This window comes from Salvelinus sp. IW2-2015, linkage group LG6.1, assembly GCF_002910315.2.
Source record: "Salvelinus sp. IW2-2015 linkage group LG6.1, ASM291031v2, whole genome shotgun sequence".
NCBI lineage: Eukaryota > Metazoa > Chordata > Actinopteri > Salmoniformes > Salmonidae > Salvelinus > Salvelinus sp. IW2-2015.
The window spans coordinates 9,487,464-9,514,835 of record NC_036845.1 but is presented as its reverse complement, the minus strand read 5'-3'; the positions used below and the strand labels follow the sequence as shown (position 1 = coordinate 9,514,835).

Sequence of the window (27,372 nt, the reverse complement as noted above, 5' to 3'; positions counted from 1 at the left end):
AACTTTGTTCTTCTCTGCAGGCATAACGTCTTGGCAGATGTGGATAGCCTCTCATCGCACATCCTCATTTTCCACCTCTGGCATGCCGTAGAGTCTCAGGTTCCATCCTCTTGTGTATTGTTCCAGATCAGATCAGTCTATGGTAGACATTGTTATTCTTTTCCACACTTTTTTCAACTTTTGACACTCTCATTTTCACATCCTTAATTTCACCACATACAAACTCCACAGTCTTTTTCAAGCCTTCGATAACCATGGTGTTCGCGCCTACCATTTTCTCAATGGCGTCAGACCTGGAGTTGATGAGTAAGGAGAGGGTTGCCACGATGTCAGAGTTCATGTTGTTTTTTTTGGAGGGTAGAGGTTTGCGCGGAGTAACCGGTAAAGAGGGGAATTCGTCATCTTCAACAGCATTCGAAAGCATGATATTATCCATAGGGCAAGCGTAGTTATGGCGGTTGTCTATAAGCACGTTTCTCTCTTGTTGATTAGCAATAGAACGGCTAGCTTTTTCCTTTCTTTTTGTGTCACGACTTCGCATGGACATGCCGAAATAAATGATCCAATTATTTTTCCAGTCACAGGAAAGTTCTTATATCTTGAACAAATAAAAACAGTAATAGTAATGACTGTAAACTTGTTTTTTTCACAATCTTTCTGAAGTTTGGTGCGGAGCTCGGTAAAAAAGCGTCTGTTCAAGCCGCCATCTTGGCCTCTCAGGACTAATACTCTCGACCACTGCTACTCTAACTTCCGCGATGCATACAAAGCCCTCCCCTGCCCTCCCTTTGGCAAATCCGACCACGACTCCATCTTGCTCGTCCCGGCTTATAGGCAGAAACTCAAACAGGATGTATCAGTGATGAGAACCATTCAACGCTGGTCTGACCAATCGGAAGCCACGCTCCAAGATTGTTTTGATCACGTGGACTGGAATATGTTCCGGTCAGCCTCAGAGAACAACATTGACCTATACGCTGACTGTGCATTAGAGATGTCGTACCCACTGTGACTATTAAAACCTACCCTAACCAGAAACCGTGGATGGATGGCGGCATTCGCGCAAAACTGAAAGCGCGTTCCACCACATTGAACCATTGAAAGAAGTCTGGAAATATGGCTGAATATAAACAGTGTAGTTATTCCCTCCACAATGCAATCAAACAAGCAAATGCCATAAAGGGTCAAGATGGAGTCGCAATTCTAAGCTCAGACACGAGACGTATGTGGCAGGGTCTACAGGAAAGCACGGACTACAAAAACAAAAACAGCCACGTTGCAGATACCGACGTCACGCTTCCAGACAAACTAAACACCGCTTTGAGGATAATACAGTTCCACCGTCGCGGCTCGCTAACAAAGACTGCGCCCCCCCCCCCCCCCCRCRCCTRCTCASTGGCTGACGTGAGTAAAACATTTAAACTTGTTAACCCTCGTAAGGCTGCTGGCCCAGACGGCATACCTAGCCGCATCCTCAGAGCATGCGCAGACCAGCTGGCTGGTGTGTTTATGGACATATTTAATCTCTCCCTATCCCAGTCTGCTGTCCCCACTTGCTTGAAGATGCCCACCATTGTTCATGTACCCAAGAAAGCAAAGGTAACTGAACTAAATGACTATCGCCCCGTAGCGCTCACTTCTGTCATCATGAAGTGCTTTGAGAGACTAGTCAAGGATCATATCACCTCTACCTTACCTGACACCCTAGACCCACTTCAGTTTGCATACCGCCCCAACAGGTCCACAGATGATGCAATCGCCATCACACTGCACACTGCCCTATCCCATCTGGACAAAAATAATACCTATGTAAGGATGCTGTTCATTGACTACAGCTCAGCATTCAACACCATAGTACCCTCCAAGCTCATCATCAAGCTGGAGGCCCTGGGTCTCAACCCCTCCCTGTGCAACTGGGTCCAGGACTTTCTGACGGGCCGCTCCCAGGTGGTGAAGGTAGGAAACAACATCTCCACTTCACTGACCCTCAATACTGGGGCCCCACAAGGGTGTGTGCTCAGCCCTCTCCTGTACTCCCTGTTCACCCACGACTTGCGCGCCCATGCACGCCTCCAACTCAATCATCAAGTTTGCAGACAACACAACAGTAGTGGGCTTGATCACCAACAACGACGAGACAGCCTACAGGGAGGAGGTGAGGGCATTCGGAGTGTGGTGTCAGGAAAATAACCTCTAACTTAACATCAACAAAACAAAGGAGATGATCGTGGATTTCAGGAAACAGCAGAGGGAGCACCCCCCTATCCACAAGGGACAGCAGTGGAGAAGGTGGAAAGTTTTAAGTTCCTGGGCATATATATCACAGACAAACTGAAATGGTCCACCCACACAGACAGTGTGATGAAGAAGGCGCAACAGCGCCTCTTCAACCTCAGGAGGCTGAAGAAATTTGGCTTGTCACCCAAAACCCTGACAAACTTCTATAGATGCACAATCGAGAGCATCTTGTCGGGCTGTATCACCGCCTGGTTTGGCAACTGTAATGCCCTCAACCGCAAGGCTCTCCAGAGGGTGGTGCGGTCTGCACAACGCATCACCGGGGGCAAACTACCTGCCGTCCATGACACCTACAGCACCCAATGTCACAGGAAGGCCATAAAGATCATCAAGGACAACAACCACCCGAGCCACTGCCTGTTCACACAGCTATCATCCAGAAGGCGAGGTCAGTACAGGTGCATCAAAGCTAGGACCGAGAGACTGAGAAACAGCTTCTATCTCAAGGCCATCAGACTGCTAAACAGCCATCGCTCATCCATATACTTATATGTACAGTACATATTCTCATTCACCACTCTAGATTTGTGTGTATTAGGTCGTTGTTGGAGATTTGTTACATTACTTGTTAGATATTACTGCACTGTTGGAACTAGAATCACAAGCATTTCGCTACACTCGTATTAACATCTGCAAACCATGTGTATGTGACCAATAAAATTTGATTTGATACAACTCTGATTGCACTGAACGCAAGAGAAGTGATACAATTTCCCTAGTTAATATTGCCTGCTAACATGAATTTCTTTTAACTAAATATGCAAGTTTAAAAAATATATACTTTTGTATATTGATTTTAAGAAAGGCATTGATGTTTATGGTTAGGTACATTTGTGCAACGATTGTGCTTTTTTCGCGAATGTGCTTTTGTTAAATCATCACCCGTTTGGCAAAATTGAAGTAGGCTGTGATTCAATGAGAAATTAACAGGCACCGCATTGATTATATGTAACGCAGGACAAGCTAGGTAACCTAGTAATATCATCAACCATGTGTAGTTAACTAGTGATTATGTGAAGATTGATTGTTTTTTATAAGATAAGTTTAATGCTTGCTAGAAACTTACCTTGGCTCCTTCTTCTTCTTCGGTGGGGTTTATCGGTGGTTGGCATCCAACGTTATGGTGCATTACCGCCACCTACTGTACTGGAGTGTTGGCCAGAGACAGGGAGAAACTAAATCCTACCTGCCAGCCCCGTTGCTCTTAAAAAGGATTACAATATATTTGAGACTATATCTAATGACTTTCTACTCAATATACTCTTTAAACTAATTTCCTGTATCCCCTTCTCCCTCATACTAGATCTCATCCTCTCTCTTTCCCTCCAACAATGTCCACACTGTATCAATACATGCTCCACGGTCTCTGTTTCCTGGCAATACTCACATTTTCCTGTTGGATGCTTTCCTATCACATGTAAAGTCTTATTCAACTGGCTGTGACCCACCCTTAATCTTGTAAATATAGCCTCCTCTCTTCTGTCCCTTCCTGCCATTCTCCCCTCCCAACTTTCCTCTGTACTTGAAATAAATGCCTGCCCTTAGTATCTCTATTTCACTGCTCCTGCCATTTCTCCACCATCACTGTCCATATCATGCTTTCTGCCTCTGCCTTGCTCATTTAAACTACCACATCAACATCTCCACTACTTAGTGCTTGTTTAGCCAGTACATCAACTGCCTCGTTCCCCTCCACTCCCACATGAGTTGGGACCCATGTAAATATTATCTGTATACCCATTTGTTTACTCCTGCCATGGGTTTGTAGCACCTCATAAAGCAGGTCTTGTCTGCTACGTGATATAATGGACTGGAGACTCCTTAACACTGCACATGAATCAGAGCAAATAACTACTCTTTCTTGTTTAACTTCCTCCACCCACTGCAAGGCCAACAGTATGGCCATCATCTCCGCCGTATATACAGCCTGATGATCTGTAATATGTTTCCTGACTCTCACCCCACATTCCTGCACTACAAATGCTGACCCAGTATGTCCTGTCCTTGGATCCTTTGAACCATCTGTGTATATGGACACAAAATTATGATACACGGTATCCAGACGTCTCTTAAACAAATCAGAAGGATCAACACCTTCCCTATCTTTCCCTAGTCTCTCCAATACTCCTAGATCTACTACTGGACGTGGGAGTAGTCATGGTGGATTCACAGGGATAGCTACCGTTGGACTAAATTCCCTTCCATACAGTCCCATCTCCTTCACCTGGGTATTACCCATCCACCCAAAGCTCGTGTTCTGTCTTTGCTCATGTTCCCAGCATGCCTGTAAAATCCTTTTCGCAGGATGAGATAGCCCATGTCCCTGTAGGCTGACCCAATAATTAATTGCCAGCTGTCGTCTCCTAATCACCTTGGCTCCTTGCAGCCACAAGGTCCTTTTGATGCTGCACTCGCGTAACAGGAGGTCAGCCTGCCATGCAGTCTCCACGTGGATTGCAGTGTAATCGGCCATAATCGGCGGTTACCGATTGTTATGAAAACTTGAAATAGGTCCTAATTAATCGGCCATGTCGGTCGACCTCTACTTTGAAGCCACCAGTCAGTCATACTATTGTAAAGTGGTTGTTCCACTGGATATCATAAGGTGAATGCACCAATTTGTAATTCGCTCTGGATAAGAGCGTCTGCTAAATGACTTAAATGTAAATGTAAATATTGGCACTCCCCAGAAGGAGCAGTCCTCCATAGGAATGTGGAATTCTACAGTATTTCAATTAAACTTTTCAAGGACAAAATTACATATATTTAAGCATTTTGTTGTTGTAGTGGTGACAGTATTATTAGTAATCTCTAAGGTGATACTTAAAGGAAATGTTTTTTATATTTTTTTCATTTTTTATTTTTGTGTTTAGCTCACAATATAATTTAAACGTATGCATGAAGGTGATTATATTAAAATAAATGTGGCGAAAATGAATGTAGTTCACAATGGTGGGGGAGTACCAAAATCAGGCCAAGATTTCTTTTTTAAATATTTTTTTATTTTAATTTTTTTCTTGCAGAAAAAACAGTATACATACAAGAAGTATACAAACAAACAACGATAACATAGGCTAGGGGTTACAACAAATTCCAGATTATGCAAAGACCTTAAAAGATGCACACATATTGATTGTTTTAACACCTTTCTTATTAGAAGAATGTAGAATGTTCTTAATGTACTGCTCTAATTCCTTAAACGCGAATCCGACCATCACCCCTGGTGAGACAAAACCGCGACTCGTCAGTGAAGAGCACTTTTTGCCAGTCCTGTCTGGTCCAGTGACGATGGGTTTGTGCCCATAGGCGACGTTGTTGCCGGTGATGTCTGATGAGGACCTGCCTTACAACAGGCCTACAGGCCCTCAGTCCAGCCTCTCTCAGCCTATTGCGGACAGTCTGAGCACTGATGGAGGGATTGTGCATTCCTGGTATAACTCGGGCAGTTGTTGTTGCCATCCTGTACCTGTCCCGCAGGTGTCATGTTCTGATGTACCGATCCTGTGCAGGTGTTATTACACGTGGTCTGCCACTGCGAGGACGATCAGCTGTCTGTCCTGTCTCCCTGTATCGCTGTCTTAGGCATCTCACAGTACCGATATTGCAATTTATTGCCCTGGCCACATCAGCAGTCCTCATGCCTCCTTGCAGCATGCCTAGGGCACGTTCACGCAGATGAGCAGGGACCCTGGGCATCTTTCTTTTGTTGTTTATCAGAGTCAGTAGAAAGGCCTCTTTAGTGTCCTAAGTTTTCATAACTGTGACCTTAATTGCCTACCGTCTGTAAGCTGTTAGTGTCTAAACGACCGTTCCACAGGTGCATGTTCATTAATTGTTTATGGTTCATTGAACAAACATGGGAAACCGTGTTTAAACCCTGTACAATGAAGATATGTGAAGTTATTTGGATTTTTACGAATTATCTTTGAAAGACAGGGTCCTGAAAAAGGGACGTTTCTTTTTTTGCTGAGTATATGTTACTTTTTCCTGACTGGAATATTGCATATAGATCAGGCCAAGATGGAGGCACGATGGCTTCAACACAGCGCCCCCTATTTGTCATCTAGTGTGCAGGGTCTACAAGGGTTATAACTAGTTACCACAGCCACAACGTCAAAAATGGGCCATATCGTAAAAATTCACGGGGGAAAAATGTGCCTTTTGGTCTTATTTTAAGGTTAGGGTTAGGCATACGGTTAGCAGTGTGGTTACGGTTATGGCTAGGTTTAAATTAAAACGTTGAGAAGATACATTGTAGAAATAGGCGGGCTTTGTGGTTGGGGTAACTAGTGAAGACCGTCTGCCAGGAAGAATAGTAGCAGGTTTAGAAACTGCTACTAGAGAACCACTCATTCGCAGATTCTTCAATACCCGTCAACCAAACTCGTGGGAAAACCCCGGGGGGTGGGACTTAATGATTAACCTGAAATCCAGCCTATTGGCACTTGTGATGGATGCAGATTGGCCAATGGGTTATGATTTGGCATATTTTCAGGAGACACACATTTCGGGGTCTATTGGTTTTGTAAATTATCTTTATTCCTCTTGCTATAAGGCCTGACTTATTTTGTCTGTCACGTAATATATGTTTTGTGTGTCAGTATTTAATAGTATAGTCTAAGAGTCGTTCAGAAAAATATTTATCTACATTAAATGCCGTAGATAACATGCTCTGTTGCATGGGACAGCTAGCTTGCCATACTAGCTACTTTGGCTAGCTAATTTCGAGGCTGTCATATCGATTATCAGCTGGTTTGCGATCAACAAACTAGCCAGTTAATTGTACAAACGTATCAAAACCTCAGCTACTAAAGGACAGCATTTGAATGAGCAGGTGACACGACACTGCAGCACCAAACTGACGTTTGAATAAGGTAAGAAAACGAGCTAGCTAACGACGTTATGTCATAATGATGGCTATATTTCATGTTTGCTTCCTCGTCATACGTCAGATTATGATATGGATGCACCTGATCAAATATTGCATGGTTTGCTATACTGGCTAGCTAGCCCTACAGCAAACATGTCCTAGTATGTGTGCTGTTTTACACTAATTGACATGTTCCATGGGTGTTTTTTTCAATGAGAGTCCTTCCTCATCCATGATTGAGCAAGGCTTGGCAGTGACACATTCTTCCTTCTTCTCTCACGCATCATCATCACCACTCGCTGCTGCTGACTGGCTTTATTCAGTGATGTCACTGATGGAACATACAAGACCACTGCTGCAATGATGATACAATTACTCTGCTGTTAATAATATTTAATCTGTTGGGGCTTTTGAATGTTGTGATGGTGTGTTTAAATAGTCAGTGTTACATCCCAGTCATTTTATATTCAGGATGTCAGCACCATCCGTATGTGGCTATATTGTACTTCACACATTCACACTGTTAAAAGGCAAAGCAAAAGGGACAAGTGGGCTACTTTCAGAAGTAGTTGTCATGTCAGATAATGCCTATGTAAGCACTGCGGTGGTGCATGTTGTTGACCAAGGGTCATTCAATTATGTGTATTTTGAAAGGGCAGTAGGCCTTTTGCCCTCACTCCTTCCTTATGGTAGACTGTTAGAACAACATCACAACATAGTAATTGTCTGTCATGTTATTTTGCTCACTCCATGCTCCCTCCTCAAGCTCAAATAGAGGACTTGTTGTTTATCATGCCCCTATGTGAAAATTGATGTTATGCACAGATACGCAGCCTAAGAGGAGTTGCAATGCAAACCAAGGCTAACACAGCGGCACCCTGTCATAGATTTTTTATTTGGTATTTATTTAACCTTTATTTAACTAGGGAAGTTATTAGTTAAGAACAAATTCCGGCCAAACTCTAACATTGACGACACTGGGCCAATTGTGCGCTGCCGTATGGGACTCCCAATCACAGCCGGTTGTGACAGCCTGGAATCGAACCAGGGTCTGTAGTGATGCCTCTAGCACTGAGATGCAGTGCCTTAGACCGCTGCGCCAATCGGGATCCCCAACTTGCTTGATTGATGCTTGATGCACAGACATGAGGTGTGAATAGCCTAGATGTGAGAGTGGCCAGAGAACCATAAAGAGGAGTCATGTCAGAGGTGCTTGGATCTCCCCTTCATATTGGGTTTGTCAAAACAGGTCGACCCTGTATTAAAGTGGCGGTGACTCTGTTTGTCAGGAAGAGGCGTTTGACTGCTTTAGTCTGTGAATTCCCCCTCACAGCTCCCTTAATACACTCTGACCATATCTGATCATCACACAGCTAGGGGAAATCCAAAATGTCTCAAATTCTGAGTCAGGCCCGAGTGAGTTTTGAATAACGTGTTTATAACGGTGTGTTTGAATAACGGCTGGCTTAGAATCCATTTGTGTTAATATTGACTGTAGTACCAAGGCCTATGCGGCATCACCCATTTATCATCTTAAGAGGAGAGTATCAACAGGTTATGAGCATATTGTCTGCCTGCTTCAAAATTGCCTTCAGGGTAAAGCCATTTGAATTCAGTCTGTTTTTGGACAGCATCCCTGTCAACTTTCTATGCATGTTTGCCCATGGAAGAAGTGTTAAGAAGGTGACTTTTTGGACCTGAATGCCAAAACATTCAGGAGGTAAAAGTGCTCAAAGTGTACCTATTTTGAATACCCCACCATACCATGAGACATCCGTGTCTTCATCACTGGAAAAGATAAGCGGTTCAGCTTGATATCATGTCAAACTATTTTATTATTTCTTGAAATGAAGCGTTTTAATATAATTGCCAGTTTCTTTTTCCAGAAACTATTAAGTAGTTTGACAACCCTGTTTCTAAGCTTTTAAATTATATCAATCCCAAACTCTTTATTTTTTCCAGTGATGAAGACATTGATGTTTCATGGTATGGTGGGGTATGCAAAATAAGTCAACTTTGAGCACCTTTATCTCCAGAATGTTTTGGCATTGAGCTACAAAGTCACTTCCTGAGCACTTCTACAATGGGCAAATATGTATGAAAGGTTTCGTTCAAATCAAAAGGGAGCTGTCAAAAAGTGATTGAATTCAAATCAATTTGACCCTTATTTCAAATAGGTTTGTCAGGAATCAGAATACAGGTAGTAACTTTTTTGGGCCTATTTGGTTGCAAGATACCGGTAGTACACAAGGTTAGGCCTAATCATGTTTGTGCTCAACTGGTTTTCACCATCAGTGTTATGAGGTACAGTAGCAGCCTGTAGCTAATGGTGCAATCAGGCTTCACTCAGATAATAGCACTACATTCTAATGAGCCTACATCCTGTTTGTTTAGATACCAGTTTTAATCTTTGAATTCCATTTATTCAGAGCTTATCCCAGATTTGTGTTGCCTAAATGTTTTGTTGTTTTCCCAAAAGGCTCAATGCTTATTTGGGTTAATATAGCCTAGCCATAGGCCAATTTTTGGAGGGAGCAATTGAGATGAGATTTATGATAAGTCAGTGATTTAATAGAATTAACCTGGAGGCATTCCATGACCTTTTAACAACATTGTCATAATAACAGCATGCCTTTCTTTTCATACACAGGTCCTTCGAAGTACATTGGGGCATGCAGGCAGACAGTTGAGACCATTATGAGGGCACCCCAGGCCAGCAGGAGCCTGTGAACGACCATAACACCCTCTCTGTCTACTCTCTAACCAGACAACCTTCCCCTCAGGTGTTAGGCCTAGTTTCTCTCACCCTTGTTATGCCCCTGTCACTGCTTTGGGGATAGAGGAACGTCCATAAAGGGAAGAGAGAGGGGCTTCATATTGGGTTAGTTAGACAGGCGGACCTTGTATTTCCCCCTGCTATGCCCCAGCCCCTACAGCCATGAGCTCTGCCCTGTGGAGCCAGGAGAAGCCCAGTGGGGGCTTCAGGGAGGACTGGCGCTTCTACATGGTGGTCAAGGTAAATATACATATGTTTATTTTCTGTTGCCCAGATTTCAGTCTTGTACAGTGGTTGCCCCACTAAAACTTTTGTGATTATGCTGCGGTTCTTAGAAGTATTTTGTGGTTTAGTACGGTACGGGGGGGGGGGTCACTCACCCCGCCACACTGGGTAGCACAGAGCAACACTTTAAGGGGCATTGCACTAATAATGGCGCTGACTAGGGAAACGTTCCCACTGTTCTTGGTGCCAGTCTGCACATTCAAACTAAAACAATGTAACTAATAATGGCATATTTATGCTTATGCTAATACAATAATGATAAAAATACTCTTTCAAAATGCCGACGTTTATTTAGTTATGGCTCCATAACGAATTACTATGGGAATAAATATCACAGAAATATTGGAACAAAGTTGTCTCATAAAGGTATACAAATTGTTGCTTACTGGAAAATACTCTTTCAAACGCACACGGTCACGTTGTACAGCGCCATTATGGCTGTTAGCAGGTAGCTGGACAATAGACTTGTCTAAAAGGAGGGTAGGGGGAGAATTCTAAGTTAGGTTGGCTGTATCACAACCGGCCGTGATCGGTTGCAATTTTCAGTTTGAGGCGGCTTTTGGTTTTAATTTTGAATCCTCCAATCCTCTATATGTATTTATTGGCTGAGAGTCACGTCATATTTTTCAATATACTCTAGGCCTACCGTAGGTGACCTGAGTCTCACTGGTGTTGAGTAATGTGCTGTTAAAAGTGGTGTAGGTCTTATTTATTTAAAGAGCATATTGAAGTTCCATCCTAATGGAAACCCAGAGGGTTTTTTGTTTTTCTTGGAATAGAAACACCATAATATTAATCAAATTAGTTAAGCAAGTACCAGTGAAAAGTTTGGACACATCTATTAATTTCAGGGTTTTTCTTTATTTGTACTATTTTCTATGTTGCAGAATAATAGTGAAGACGTCACAACTATGAAATAACACACATGGAATCAGTTAATAACAAATTCTTATTTACAGTTGAAGTCGGAAGTTTACATGCACTACATGCATTAGGAAATCTACTTTGTGCATGACACATACTTTTTCCAACAATTGTTTACAGACAGATTATTTCACTTATAATTCACTGTATCACAATTCCAGTGGGTCAGAAGATTACATACACTAAGTTGACTATGCCTTTAACTTCACTAGGGTAGGGGGCAGCATTGGGAATTTTGGATGAAAAGCGTGCCCAAATTAAACTGCCTGCTACTCAGCCATAAAAGCTAGAATATGCATATAATTAGTAGATTTGGATATAAAACACTCGGAAGTTTCTAAAACTGTTTGAATGATGTCTGTGAGCATAACAGAACTCATATGGCAGGCAAAAACCTGAGAAAAAATCCAACCAGGAAGTGGGAAATCTGAGGTTTGTAATTTTTCAACTCATGGCCTATCGAATACACAGTGTCTATGGGGTCTTATTGCACTTCTTAAGGCTTGCACTAGATGTCAACAGTCTTTAGAACCTTGTTTGAAGCTTCTACTGTTAAGTGGGGGCGAATGAGAGGGGAATGAGTCAGAGGTCTGCCAGAGAGCCACGAGCTGGCCATGCGCGTTCACGTGATAGTTAGCTTGCGTTCCATTGCAWTTCTGKAGACAAAGGAATTCTCCGGTTGGYACATTATTGAAYATMTATGTTAAAAACATCCTAAAGATTGATTCTATACATCGTTTGACATGTTTCTACGGACTGTAACGGAACTTTTTGACTTTTCGTCTGCACCTAGTGATCGCGCCTCATGAATTTTGATTACTGGGCTAAATGCGCGAACAAAAAGGAGGTATTTGGACATAAATGATGGACATTATCGAATAAACAAACATTTACTGTGGAACTGGGATTCCTGGGAGTGCATTCTGAAGATCATCAAAGGTAAGTGAATATTTATAATGCTATTTCTGACTTCTGTTGATTACACAACATGGCGGATATCTGTTTGGGTAGTTTTGGTCTCTGAGCGCTGTACTCAGATTATTGCATGGTGTGCTTTTTCCGTAAAGCTTTTTTGAAATCTGACACAGCGGTTGCATTAAGGAGAAGTGGATCTAAAATACCATGCATAACAGTTGTATCATTTAGCAATGTTTATTATGAGTATTACTGTAAATTGATGTGGCTCTCTGCAAAATCACCGGATGTTTTGGAACTACTGAAAATAACGCGCCAATGTAAACTCTGATTTTTGGATATAAATATTAACTTTACTGAACAAAACATACATGTATTGTGTAACATGAAGTCCTATGAGTGTCATCTGATGAAGATCATCAAAGGTTAGTGATTAATTTTATCTCTATTTCTGCTTTTTGTGACTTCTCTCTTTGGCTGGAAAAATGGCTGTGTTTTTCTGTGACTAGGCGCTGACCTAACAATCAGATGGTGTGCTTTCGTCGTAAAGCCTTTTTGAAATCGGACACTGGCGGGATTTACAACAAGTTTATCTTTAAAATTGTGTATAATACTTGTATGTTTGAGGTATTCTAATAATGGTATTTCTGTTTTGAATTTGGCGCCCTGCAGTTTCACTGGCTGTTGACGAGGTGGGACACTACCGTCCCACATACCCTAGTGAGGTTGCCTTTAACCTCTCTGGGATATGTGGGACGGTAGCGTCCCACCTGGCCAACATCCAGTGAAAATGCAGAGCGCCAAATTCAAATAAATTACTATAAAATTAAACTTTCATGAAATCACACATTCAATATACCAAATTAAAGCTACACTTGTTGTGAATCCAGCCAACGTGTCAGATTTTTTAAATGCTTTACGGCGAAAGCAAACAATGCTATTATCTGAGGATAACACCCCAGCTAACAATCACAGACCAATCTTATTTCAACCCTCCCGGCGCGACACAAAACGCAGAAATAAAGATATAATTCATGCCTTACCTTTGACGAGCTTCTTCTGTTGGCACTCCAATATGTCCCATAAACATCACAAATGGTCCTTTTGTTCGATTAATTCCGTCGATATATATCCAAAATGTCAATTTATTTGGCGCGTTTGATCCAGAAAAACACCTGTTCCAACTTGCACAACGTGACTACAAAAAATCTCAAAAGTTACCTGTAAGCTTTGTCCAAACATTTAAAACTACTTTTGTAATACAACTTTAGGTATTTTTTAACGTAAATAATCGATAAAATTGAAGACTGGATGATCTGTGTTCAATACCGGAGGAAAACAATGTGTAGCATGCTTTCTGGTCACGCGCCTCTAACAAACAGTACACTTCACTGGAGCCTCATTCTGAACATGGCTACTTCTTCATTTCTCAAAGGAAAAACCTCAACCAATTTCTAAAGACTGTTGACATCCAGTGGAAGCGATAGGAACTGCAGGAAGGTCCCTTTAGAAATCTGGATTCCCAATGAAAACCCATTGAAAAGAGTGACCTCAAAGAAAATCTGAATGGTTTTTCCTCTGGGTTTTGCCTGCCAAATAAGTTATGTTATAGTCACAGACATGATTCAAACAGTTTTAGAATCTTCAGAGTGTTTTCTATCCAATACTAATAATAATATGCATATATTAGCATCTGGGACTGAGTAGGAGCCAGTTTACTCTGGGCACGCTTTTCATCCAAATGTGAAAATGCTGCGCCCTATCCTAGAGAAGTTAAACAGCTTGGAAAATTCCAGAAAATTATGGCATGGCTTTAGAAGCTTCTGATAGGCTAACTGGCATAATTTGAGTCAATTGGAGGTGTACCTGTGGAATAGAGGTCGACCGATTAATTGGAATGGCCGATTTTCAAGTTTTCATAACAATTGGTAATCGGCATTTTTGGACACTGATTGTGGCCGATTTAAAAAAAATATATATATATAACTGCCTTGTTCAGGGGCAGAACGACAGATTTTTACCTTGTCAGCTCGGGGATTCGATCTTGCAACCTTCCGGTTACTAGTCCAACGCTCTAACCACCTGCCTTACATTGCACTCCACGAGGAGCCTGCATGGCAGGCTGACTACCTTTTACGCGAGTGCAGCAAGAAGCCAAGGTAAGTTGCTAGCTAGCATTAAAAAACAATAAACCTTAACATAGTCACTAGTTAACTACACATGGTTGATGATATTACTAGTTTATCTGGCATGTCCTGCGTTGCATATAATTGATGCGGTGCCTGTTCATTTCTCATCGAATCACAGCCTACTTCTCCAAACGGGTGATGATTTAACAAGCGCATTCGCGAAAAAGCACTGTCGTTGCACCAATGTGTACCTAACCATAAACATCAATGCCTTTCTTTAAAATCAATACACAAGTATATATTTTTAAACCTGCATATTTAGTTAATATTGCCTGCTAACATGACTTTCTTTTAACTAGAGAAATTGTGTCACTTCTCTTGCGTTCCGTGCAAGCAGTCAGGGTATATGCAGCAGTTTGGGCCGCCTGGCTCGTTGCAAACTGTGTGAAGACCATTTATTCCTAACAAAGACCGTAATTCATTTGCCAGAATTGTACATAATTATGACATAACATTGAAGGTTGTACAATGTAACAGCAATATTTACACTTAGGGATGCCACCCGTTAGATAAAATACAGAATGGTTCCGTATTTCACTGAAAGAATAAACGTTTTGTTTTCGAAATGATAGTTTCCGGATTTGACCATATTAATGACCTAAGGCTCGTATTTCTGTGTGTTATGTTGTAATTAAGTCTATGATATTTGATAGAGCAGTCTGACTGAGCGGTGGAAGGCAGCAGCAGGCTTGTAAGAATTCATTCAAACGGCACTTTCGTGCATTTGCCAGCAGCTTCGTTATGCTTCAAGCATTGAGCTGTTTATGACTTATACCTATCAACTCCCAAGATTAGGCTGGTGTAACCGTTGTGAAATGGCTAGCTAGTTAGCGGGGTGCGCGCTAATAGCGTTTCAATCGGTGACGGCACTCGCTCTGAGACATTGAAGTAGTTGTTCCCCTTGCTCTGCAAGGGCCGCATTTGTGGTGCAATGGATAACTAATTCTGGCAAATTAGTTCAAACGAGCCAGGCGGCCCAAACTGTTGCATATACCCTGACTCTTGCAAGAGAAGTGACACAATTTCACCTGGTTAATATTGCCTGCTAACCTGGATTTATTTTAGCTAAATATGCAGGTTTAAAAATCTATACTTCTGTGTATTGATTTTAAGAAAGGCATTGATGTTTATGGTTAGGTACACGTTGGAGCAACGACAGTCCTTTTTCGCGAATGCGCACTCCATCGATTATATGCAACGCAGAACACGCTAGATAAACTAGTAATTTCATCAACCATGTGTAGTTATAACTAGTGATTATTATTGATTTTTATAAGATAAGTTTTTAATATTAGCTAGCAACTTACCTTGGTGAGGCACCTCGTGAGGCAGGTGGTTAGAGCATTGGACTAGTTAACCGTAAGGTTGCAAGATTGAATCCCTGAGCTGACAAGGTAAAAATCTGTCGTTCTGCCCCTGAACAAGGCAGTTAACCCACCGTTCCTAGGCCGTCATTGAAAATAAGTGTTCTTAACTGACTTGCCTAGTTAAATAAAGGTGTAAAAAAAAAAAATGGCGTCCAAAATTACCAATTTCCGATTGTTATGAAAACTTGAAATCGGCCCTAATTAATCGGCCATTCTGATTAATCGGTCGACCTCTAATAAGAACATTCAATAGTCAAAGGTATATGAAATAAAAATTGTATAGAGATAAATAGTCCTGTAATTCCTATAATAACTACAACCTAAAACGTCTTATCTGGGAATATTGAAAACTCATGTTAAAAGGAACTGAGCAAGGAATTTAAACGTAAGCTTTTTTACATGGCACATATTGCATTTTTACTTTCTTCTCCAACACTTTGTTTTTGCATTATTTAAACCAAATTGAACATGTTTCACTATTTATTTGAGGCTAAATTGATTTTATTGATGTATTATATTAAGTTAAAATAAGTGTTCATTCAGTACTGTTGTAATTGTCATTATTATAAATAAATAAATCCTCTGATTTAATCGGTATCGGCTTTTTTTGATCCTCCAATAATCGGTATCGGCGTTGAAAAATCATAGTTGGTCGACCTCTACTGTGGAAGTATTTCAAGGCCAACCTTCAAACTCAGTTCCTCTTTGCTTGACATCATGGGAAAATCAAAAGAAATCCAAGACCTCAGAAGATAATTGTAGACCTCCACAAGTCTGGTTCATCCTTGGGAGCAATTTCCAAATGCCTGAATGGTACTACGTTCATCTGTACAAACAATAGTACGCAAGTATAAACATCATGGGACCACGTAGCTGTCATACCACTCAGGAGGAGACGTGTTCTGTCTCCTAGAGATGAATGTACTTTGGTTCGAAAAGTGCAAATCAATCCCAGAATAACAGCGAAGGACCCTGTGAAGATGCTGGAGGAAACAGATACAAAAGTATCTATATCCACAGTAAAATGAGTTCTATATCGACATAACCTGAAAGGCCGCTCAGCAAGGAAGAAGCCACTGTTCCAAAACCGCCATTAAAAAAGCCAGACTACGGTTTACAACTGCACATGGGTACAAAGATTGTACTTTTTAGAGAAATGTCCTCTGGTCTGATGAAACAAAAATAGAACTGTTTGGCCATAATGACCATCGATATGTTTGGAGGTAAAAGGGGAAGGTTTGCAAGCTGAAGAACACCATCCCAAACGTGAATACGGGGGTGGCAGCATCATAATGTTGGGGTGCTTTGCTGCAGGAGGGACTGGTGCACTTCACAAATAGATGGCACCATGAGGGAGGAAAATTATGTGGATATATTGAAGCAACATCTCAAGACATCAGTCAGGAAGTTAAAGCTTGGTCACAAATGGGTCTTCCAAATGGTCAATGACCCCAAGCATACTTCCAAAGTTGTGGCAAAATGGCTTAAGGACAACAAAGTTAAGGTATTGGAGTGGCCATCAAAGCCCTGACCTCAATCCTATAGAACATTTGTGGACAGATCTGAAAACGTGTGTGCGAGCAAGGAGGCCTACAAACCTGACTCAGTTACACCAGCTCTGTCAGGAGGAATAGGCCAAAATTCACCCAACATATTGTGGGAAGCTTGTGGAAGGCTACCTGACGCGTTTGACCCAAGTTTAACAATTTAAAGGCAATGCTACCAAATACTAATTGAGTGTATGTAAACTTCTGACCCACTGGGAATGTGATGATAGAAATAAAAGCAGAAATAAATCATTCTCTCTACAATGTTTGACATTTCACATTCTTAAAATAAAGTGGTGATCCTAACTGACCTAAGACAGGGATTTTTTTACTAGGATTAAATGTCAGGAATTGTGAAACTCAGTTTAAATGTATTTTGCTAAGGTGTATGTAAACTTCTGACTTCAACTGTACATGGCGGGGAATTGAACCCAGGTCTCCCACGTGCTCGCACGACACTGCGATTCTTTAGCTAAATAGCCCAGCACTGTAGCCTACTCCCGACCATCACGTTGTACAGCGCCATATTTTCCATTCCATCCTAATGGAAACCCAGAGGGTTTTTTGTTTTTCTTGGAAAAGAAAGACCATAAAATTTATCAAATTAATTGAGCAACATTTCTTAAAATCTGTTCTTACAAAAAAAGTTTTTAAATTCTCTAGTACAGCCACTATTGAAGGCTATCAAATGCTTCTCAAAGATTCCCTCTGGTGGTCAAACTGGTGGTCAAGCTAGTACTAACTAGCATTAATGGTACCAAATGGATGGCATTTAAATAACGTGCCATAGGATTTTGCAGCACCACGCAAGCTGTGCTGCAGTACGCTGCAACTTTTAAAGGACGAACCACTGTTGGTGTGTTTCCTGACCGATTCCGTGTTTGGTTAATGATTCTTGTCTCCCATGAGACACTGTAGACATGGAAGCCTATTTTACTTCCTCAAAATCCCCAGAATTAAACTGAGATATCTGTAATTCATTTTGAATGGATGTTTTTATTACATTTTTTACATCTAACTAAGGTGTTTGGTGCAGTATTTCTCAAGTAAAAAAAATGTGTGGCATGTCTTATTTAAACAGTCTCACTGTCTATGCTATTGGATAGAGAGTAATCACTGCAGCTGTTCACCCCATGTTAATGTACTAATGGACATCGTCAAATCAAAACCCTATCTTCATTTATCCATTGTGATGCACAGATGTTCCAAACTCTGTTTAGACTGACTTAATGAACAAAATTATCCTATTTACACTTTGTAGTCTATTGACACTAGAATAACTGTTTCTGGCTCATATTGATGCCAAATAAGCCATTTTCAAAGGGATTCGTTGCTTTTTTAAAAGCAGTTGCTCTTTAAGAGATTCTTGAATTTCGCTAGGGTTATTGAAGATTTTATTTATTTATCAAGGCCTGTTTATCGAAAAAGGTTTATTTTGTGTTTCATATTTTGTTGTTTTGGCTATTGTGTTTTTTTGAGAATAAACTCAAGAAGATAAGTCCTGATGTACTAATGGGTATCTTCGATTATGTTTGGATTGGCTGTTTATTCCCTATATAATGCACTATATCTGCTCAATGGGCCCTGGTCAAAATCAGTGTACTAAATAGGAAATAGGGTGCCATTTCTAACTAGACTGAGACCCTTAATAACTCTACTCAATTCTACTAAGGAGTGTATAGTGGAGAAGCCCCCCCAGAAGACCCTGAGGATCCCCCGGGGCAGCCTGGGACAGGCCTGCCAGGAGAGGAACAGCCTGGGGCGCACGCTACCCCCCAGCAAGGGCAAGAGGAGCCTACGTGTCCTGGACCAGACCAACGTGGTGCTGAGCCTGGATGAGCGGTTGGTCTAATTAATGGATAGTGACACTCATGCTATATTGCAATTTTATATAAAGACAATACAAAACAACAACTACTCACATTTGACATACACCACATGACTAAAAGTTTGTGGACACCTGCTCATCAAACATCTCATTCTAAAATCATGGGCATTAATATGGAGTTGTTCCCCCTTTTGCTTCTATAACAGCATCCACTCTTCTGGGAAGAATTTCCACTTGATGTTGGAACATTGCTGCAGGGACTTGCTTCCATTCAGCAACAAAAGCATTAGTGAGTTCGGGCACCGATGTTTGGCGATTATGCCTGGCTCACGGTCGGCGTTCCAAATCATCCCAAAGGTGTTTGATGGGGTTGAGGTCAGGGCTCTGTGCAGGCCACTCCTAATTGCTGAAACAGGAAAGGTTGCCACAAAGTTGGAAGCACAGAATCGTCTAGAATGTAATTGTATGCTGTAGCGTTAAGATTTCCCTTCACTGGAACTAAGAGGCCTAGCCCGAACCATGAAAAACATCCCCAGACCTTTATTCCTCCTACACCAAACTTTACACTCGGCACTATGCATTGGGGCAGGTAGCGTTCTCCTGGCATCCGCCAAACTCAGGTTTGTCTGTCGGACTGCCAGATGGTGAAGTGCGAATCATCACTCCAGATAACGTTTCCACTGCTCCAGAGTCCAATGGCAGTGAGCTTTACACCACTCCAGCCGACCCTTGGCATTGCGCATGGTTATCTTAGGCTTGTGTGCGGCTGCTCGGCCATGGAAACCCATTTCATGACACTCCCGACGAACAGTTCTTGTGCAGATGTTGCTTTCAGAGGCAGTTTGGAACTTGGTAGTGAGTGTTGCAACCGAGAACAGACGATTTTTATGCCCTTCAGTACTCGCGGTCCCGTTCTGTGAGTTTGTGTGGCCTACCACTTCGTGGCTGCGCTGTTGTTGCTCCTAGACGTTTCCACTTCACAATAACAGCACTTACAGTTGATCGGAGGAGGACAGAAATTTGACTGACTTGTTGGGAAGGTGGCATCCTATGACGGTGCCACATTGAAAGTCACTGAGCTCTTCAGTAAGGCCATTCTGCTGCCAATGTTTGTCTATGAGGAGTATATGGCTCTGTGCTCGATTTTATACACCTGTCAGCAACGGGTTTGGCTGAAATAGCCGAATCCACTAATTTGAAGGGGTGTCCACATACTTTTGTACAAATAGTGTATGATATATTGACATTTTTTGTAACTTTTTAATATTTTCTTGTGTTTTCCTCTGGGATTCAAATGTACATCTTGTTGTACATCCAATTCAGGGACGTCCTGGAGCTGGATGAGAAGCTAGCTGAGCTGCTGTTCCCCATCACCAACTGTGAGGAGCGCTATGCCCTGCTGTGCAACAAGCCCCGGCTGGAGCGGGCCAGAGACATCGATTGTGGCTCCAAGGTGCGCGTGCAGCTGCGTTCGGGGGATGAACCTTTGCCCGGGGTAGTCCGATTTAAAGGATCTCTRCTCCCAGACAGGGCTCTCTCCGGGGTCTGGTTTGGAGTGGAGCTGCTGGTGAGAAACCTCATCTTTACTGTTCTTTTAAAATGCACTTTGTAAGCAGTTGACCCTCAGTTACGTATATAGAATAGCTTTATTTGTCCCAGAGGGAACTTCAGTTATGTGTGATATTTCATAACAGCTAAGCTAGTAAATGGACTCTCTCTTGCCGTAGCCTACGTTCTGTAAAGATGCAGTAAAGTAGCGGGCTACAAAGGCTTGTTTATTGGAGCACAATGTTGTGTTTATTCCTCCGTGTCCAGTTGTAGGCTGGGTGAGTGGGTGAAGGAGCCGGACGAGAGGAAAGGCTGATCCTTGCTCACTATAAAGGGTTTAGCACATTCTTGGGTTTCAGATCAGCGTCTTGATTGAATGCCAGACTTGTATCACGATTCAGAATACTTACCACACATTTACAGTCAACAATGGTTACTTCTGATCTTGATCATACAAACATAAATTGAACAATGCCAATACTGAAAAGCCCTACATGGCACTCAAGAAGTGCAGTGTATAGGATCATGTAACTATACTTTCTAACTGTCCATTATCCCTGTGTAAGAGCAAAGATTATTCAGTTCGGGCCTGCCGGCTACTCTCTGCAATGAAACATTTTGAGTATGCTGTTATGCCCTCCGCAGTATCGATCTGAAACCCTCATCATCCCAGATGTATGATGTTCACTTCCCTGTTCCCTCCCCTGTAGAATGCTGAATAGGCAGGTTACTGTAGCTGAGCTCACCTCACTGTAATGACAGCTCATGCCTCTTGTATCAGCTCAGCCCAGTGGCTTTTCCTGTGATGGTAAGGGTTAGGGAAGAGGTTAAGGGTCAGAGAAGTTCTTTGGCATTACTGTGTGACAGATTAGGGGAAGGGTTAGCGTGACTGAGTAAGCCACATGCGACTGTCACTCGCAGGTTATCCCACGTTTAACATACTGTATGTAACCTATGCCTCTACTTAGGAGGAGGGCAGAGGCCAGGGCTTCACAGAGGGCTCCTACCAGGGCCGACAGCTGTTCCGCTGTGAGGATGAGTGCGGGGTGTTCGTGGCCCTGGACAAGCTGGAGCTGTGGGATGACGAGGAAGAGGAGCTGGGAGAGCTAGAGGTGGATCACGTCATCCTGGTGGAGGAGGAGATGGATTTCCATCCGCTGGAGATCAACTCCAGGGTCCTGGTCCAGACCAGAGAGGGGCCGGAGAGAGGAACCATCATCTTCTGTGACCTGCTGCCTGGGAACGAGAGCCTGGGGTACTATGTGGGAGTAGACATGGTAAGGCTTGAGACGCTGGTCCCATACTGGGGCCTTACTGAGTGGGACCTCTACAACCTGCTCCTGTCTGCTGTTGAATGGCAGACTGGCAATGTAAATACTGTCAGAGTGGAGATTACCTTCTCCTCTGCTGTTAACACTAGGTAAAGGTGAAATGTACACCCCACATATATAATAATGCTATATTTATAGAACATGGCTAACAACTTGTAAATTACATCTCAAGTTAGGCAAGAGCCTAGTTCAAGTAGCCCCTGTAAGGTTGTTTGTATGATTTGTTTGTCTATCCAGAAAATAAAATATCATTCCTAATGTTTATATAGCAGTCTAACAACCAGCTGCTGGTGTTGATGTTTCCTGTTGCCAATATAATCAGATGGCATAGCAGTTAAGAAAAGGGAACATGCATAATGACAGAGGCATTTGACTGCAGGTTGTTAGTAGCAGCAGCAGTGAGCCTACTCGGTCTACTCTTGCCTGGGACACACACAAAGGGCAGTAGTCATGCGGGGAGCTGGGGAGTGAGGTAAAGTTGCAGCCTGCGTCCCCAATGGCACCCTATTCCCTATGTAGTGAACTACTTTTGACTAGAGCCCAATGGGCACAAATGTAGTGCACTAAATTGGCAATAGGGTGCCATTGGGGACGCAGCTACAGCACTGGGCTGTATGACCAGTAGCGTGGCACAGGGCCAGCGGGTTGGCCAGGCAGCCAAGGAAAGGAGAGGAGAGTCCACTGCTCCGTCCACTCTGCTCCAGCCTCGCCCAGCATACAGAGAACATCAACAACACTCTGACACGCCATATACAAAACAGCTTAGTATTAGGTGATATTTGTGTAACGTTTTTGTTTATTTGGATCTATTTTTGCCCACAATGGGGCCAACCTTCCAAAAGTACATAGATTAGTGTGGTGGAGTAGAGCAACCAGTACTGGAGAACTTTGACCCTGCTTCCTGGGGATTGGAATAAGCACCCCTCTGTTTTGAAGATGCGGGAGCTACATTTTGAGAAATGAGAGAGGGAAGGTTAAGAGGGAGTTAAAGTTTAAGTGCAGACAGAGAACCATTGCTGGGTAGAGGGGGTAGTTGACTGGAGAGAGAAGAGCAGACAGAGGACCATTACTGGGTGGAGGAGGTAGTTGACTGGATAGAGAAGTGCTATCGTAGTGATGACAGGACTGCTGCTGAGACTGGGACTGTAAGTACAGGTTGTAGGAGATGAGGAACGCCCGCAGCAGTAATCGGTTGCTGCCTCTGCCTTTTCCAGGACAATCCTATTGGGGACTGGGATGGTGTTATCGACGGGAAGCTGCTGTGTAATTTRGCCAGTCTGGAACACACCCGTCTAGTSCCCATCTGTGACGTAATGCCAGGTGAGTCCAGCGGTCCGGTAGTCTATTCTCTCCTTTTTTTTCCCTCACATCAAATGTATATTGTTATTTCAATTTATTACAATTTCATCAAGTGCAAATCTATATATTTTTGAAATATTCTCTCCCTTATTTGGATCCTATAAATGATAACTGAAGAAGCTTCAGGTATTGCCTATTAGCCATATAGGCAGGCAGTTATATGAGTGTAGTATTTGTGGTGGGGGGTGTGTGAACACAGCAGCACTAAGTGGAGTGTTGTGTGTTTTACTAGCAGCAATAGCAGTAGCAGCAGAAATAGTCGTAGCGGCAGTAGCAGCAGCGGCAGTAGCGGCAGTAACAGCAGCAGCAGTAACAGAGGCTCTTTTGCTTGATGGCTCTGCTTGTTTTTGAAAGTCAAGTGAGATGCTGCGTAACAGTAGCAGCAGGAYCAGTAGCAGCAGTAACAGCAGCAGCAGTAACAGAGGCTCTTTTGCTTGATGGCTCTGCTTGTTTTTGAAAGTCAAGTGAGATGCTGCGTAACAGTAGCAGCAGGAACAGTAGCAGCAGGAACAGTAACAGCAGCAGCAGTAACAGCAGCAGCAGTAACAGAGACTCTTTTGTTTGATGGCTCTGCTTGTTTTTGAAAGTCAAGTGAGATTCGGCTCCTCTCAGCCTCTTTGTTCTCGCCATTGGTTTTATTGATTTGTTTGTGTGTGCTGTCTGACTCTGAACCCCAAAAATGGTTCAGATGCTTTGACATTCTTGGTCTTCTTGGACATACTTGAAGCGTGCGTGTGTGTGTGTGCGCATGGGTGGGTACATTTCGTTAATGCATTTTCTCTTTGAAAAGCTTTTTGCTCTCTGAAACCTAAGACTGATAATGTTCACCTGTACTTGAAGTCTATGGTAATGAGTGAAAGTATGCTTTTCACTTTGCATCAGTCTTTGTGATTAATTGTATTTTGCACAATTATATAGCCCTTCCCACTGCTTTACCAGGCTCCACAACCACCAATCATTATTAAGCCTATTTCCTATTGTAGCAGGCCTATACTTTGTAATGGTGCTATGATGAGGGGTATACAGTTGAAGTCGGATGTTTACATACACTTAGGTTGGAGTCATTAAAACTAATTTTTCAACCACTCCGCAAATTTCTTGTTAACAAACTATAGTTTTGGCAAGTCGGTAACCCTAACCCTACTTTGTGCATGACACAAATAATTTTTCCAACAATTGTTTACAGACAGATTATTTCACTTATAATTCACTGTATCACAATTCCAGTGGGTCAGAAMTTTACATACGCTAAGTTGACTATGCCTTTAAACAGCTTGGGAAATTCCAGAAAATTGTCATGGCTTTAGAAGCCTCTGATAAGCTAATTTACATAATTTGAGTCAATTGGAGGTGTACCTTTTGGATGTACAGTGGGGCAAAAAAGTATTTAGTCAGCCACCAATTGTGCAAGTTCTCCCACTTAAAACGACGAGAGAGGCCTGTAATTTTCATCATAGGTACACTTCAACTATGACAGACAAAATGAGAAGAAAATATCCAGAAAATCACATTGTAGGATTTTTAATGATTTTAGTGGCAGAATTATGGTGGAAAATAAGTATTTGTCACCTACAAAAGCAAGATTTCTGGCTCTCACAGACCTGTAACTTCTTCTTTAAGAGCCCTCTGTCCTCCACTCGTTACCTGTATTAATGACACCTGTTTAACTTGTCACTATAGTAAAAAGACCTGTCCACAACCTCAGTCACACTCAACTCCATGGCCAAGACCAAAGAGCTGTCAAAGGACACCAGAAAAACAATTGTAGACCTGCACCAGGCTGGGAAGACTGAATCTGCAATAGGTAAGCTTGGTTTGAAGAAATCACTGTGGGAGCAATTATTAAGAAAGGAAGACATACAAGACCACTGATAATCTCCCTCGATCTGGGGCTCCACGCAAGATCTCGCCCCCGTGGGGTCAAAATGATCACAAGAACGGTGAGCAAAAATCCCAGAACCACACGGGGGACCTAGTGAATGACCTGCAGAGAGCTGGTACCAAAGTAACAAAGCTACCATCAGTAACACACCTACGCCAGGGACTCAAAACCTGCGGCCAGACATGTCCCTGCTTAAGCCAGTACATGTCCAGGCCCGTCTGGTTGCTAAGAGCATTTGGATGATCCAGAAGAAGATTGGGAGAATGTATATGGTCAGATGAAACCAAAATAGAACTTTTTGGTAAAATCAACTCGTCGTGTTTGGAGGACAAAGAATGCTGATTGCATCAAAGAACACCATACCTACTGTGAAGAATGGGGGTGGAAACATCATGCGCTTGGGCTGTTTTTCTGCAAAGGGACCAGGACGACTGATCCGTGTAAAGGAAAGAATGAATGTATCGTGAGATTTTGAGTGAAAACCTCCTTCCATCAGCAAGGGCATTGAAGATGAAACATGGCTGGGTCTTTCAGCATGACAATGATCCAACACACCGCCGGCGGCAACGAAGGAGTGGCTACGTAAGAAGCATTTCAAGGTCCTGGATGGCCTAGCCAGTCTCCAGATCTCAACCCCATAGAAAATCTTGGAGGAGTTGAAAGTCCGTGTTGCCCAGCAACAGCCCAAAACATCACTGCTCTAGAGGAGATCTGCAAGGGAGAATGGCCAAAATACCAGCAACAGTGTGTGAAAACCTTGTGAAGACTTACAGAAAACCTTTGACCTCTGTCATTGCACCAAAGGGATATAACAAAGTATTGAGATAACTTTTGTTATTGACAAATACTTATTTCACCATAATTTCAAATAAATTCATTAAAAATCATACAATGTGATTTTTTGGATTTTTTTCTTCTCATTTTGTCTGTCATAGTTGAAGTGTACCTATGATGAAAATTACAGGCGCTCTCATTTTTTTTAGTGGAGAACTTGCACAATTGGTGGCTGTCTAAATACTTTTTTGCCCCACTGTATTTCAAGGCCTACATTAAACTCAGTGCCTCTTTGCTTGACATCATGGGTAAATCTAAAGAAATCAGCTAAGACCTCAGAAAATAATTGTAGACCTCCACATGTCTGGTTCATCCTTGGAGCAATTTCCAAACGCTGAAGGTACACCGTTCATCTGTACAAACAATAGTATGCAAGTTAAACACCATGGGCACCAGCCGTCATACCACTCAGAAGGAGACGCGTTCTGTCTCCTAAGAGACATGAACGTTACTGGTGCAAAAATGTCAAATCAATCCCAAAACAAAGCAACGGACCATGGCTGAAGGATGCTGGAGGAAACAGGTACAAAAGTATCTATATCCACAGTAAAACGAGTCCTATATCGGCATAACCTGAAAGGCCGCTCAGCAAGGAAGAAGCCACTGTTCCAAAACCGCCATAAAAAAGCCAGACTACGGTTTGCAACTGCACATGGGGACAAAGATCGTACTTTTTGGAGAAATGTCCTCTCGTCTGATGAAACTGAAATAGAACTGTTTGGCCATAATGACCATCGTTATGTTTGGAGGGAAAAAGGGGAGGCTTGCAAGCCAAAGAAAACCATCCCAACCGCGAAGCACGGGGGTGACAGCATCATGTTGTGGGTTTGCTTTGCTGCAGGAGGGACTGGTGCACTTCACAAAATAGATGGCATCATGAGGCAGGAAAATTATGTGGCTATATTGAAGCAACATCTCAAGACATGAAGTTGAAGCTTGGTCGCAAATGGGTCTTCCAAATGGTCAATGACCCCAAGCATACTTCCAAAGTTGTGGCAAAATGGCTATAAGGACAAGAAAAGCCCTGACCTCTATCTTATAGAAACTTTGTGGGCAGAACTGAAAAAGCGTGTGCGAGCAAGGAGGCCTACAAACCTGACTCAGTTACACCAGCTCTGTCAGGAGGAATGGGCCAACATGCACCCAACTTATTGTGGGAAGCTTGTGGAAGGCTACCCGAAGCGTTTAACAATTTAAAAGCAATGCTACCAAATACTAATTGAGTGTATGTAAACTTCTGACCCACTGGGAATGTGATGAAAGAAATAAAAGCTGAAATTAATCATTCTCTCTACAATTATTCAGACATTTTATATTCTTAAAATAAAGTGGTGATCCTAAAACAGGGAATTTTTACTGGGATTAAATGTCAGGAATTGTGAAAATCTGAGTTTAAATGTATTTGGCTACGGTGTATGT

The 27,372-nt window shown here is 42.4% G+C and overlaps 2 protein-coding genes across 4 annotated transcripts in view; both read left to right on the top strand.

Moving 5' to 3' along the window:
• LOC111965006 (DNA-directed RNA polymerase III subunit RPC7-like) overlaps positions 1 to 27,372 on the top strand; it is a 737,315-nt gene that overhangs the window by 318,743 nt on the left and 391,200 nt on the right. The window lies entirely within an intron of this gene.
• LOC111965016 (ubiquitin carboxyl-terminal hydrolase CYLD) overlaps positions 6,771 to 27,372 on the top strand; it is a 33,000-nt gene continuing 12,398 nt past the window's right edge. For all 3 annotated transcript variants that reach the window (XM_023988951.3, XM_023988950.3, XM_023988949.3), the window contains exons 1-6: positions 6,771 to 7,172; positions 9,819 to 10,184; positions 18,844 to 19,013; positions 20,323 to 20,566; positions 21,516 to 21,824; positions 23,093 to 23,198. In XM_023988951.3, coding sequence (XP_023844719.1) covers positions 10,107 to 10,184; positions 18,844 to 19,013; positions 20,323 to 20,566; positions 21,516 to 21,824; positions 23,093 to 23,198 — 907 coding nt within the window. In that variant the 5' untranslated portion in view covers positions 6,771 to 7,172; positions 9,819 to 10,106. The remainder of the gene's footprint in view (positions 7,173 to 9,818; positions 10,185 to 18,843; positions 19,014 to 20,322; positions 20,567 to 21,515; positions 21,825 to 23,092; positions 23,199 to 27,372) is intronic.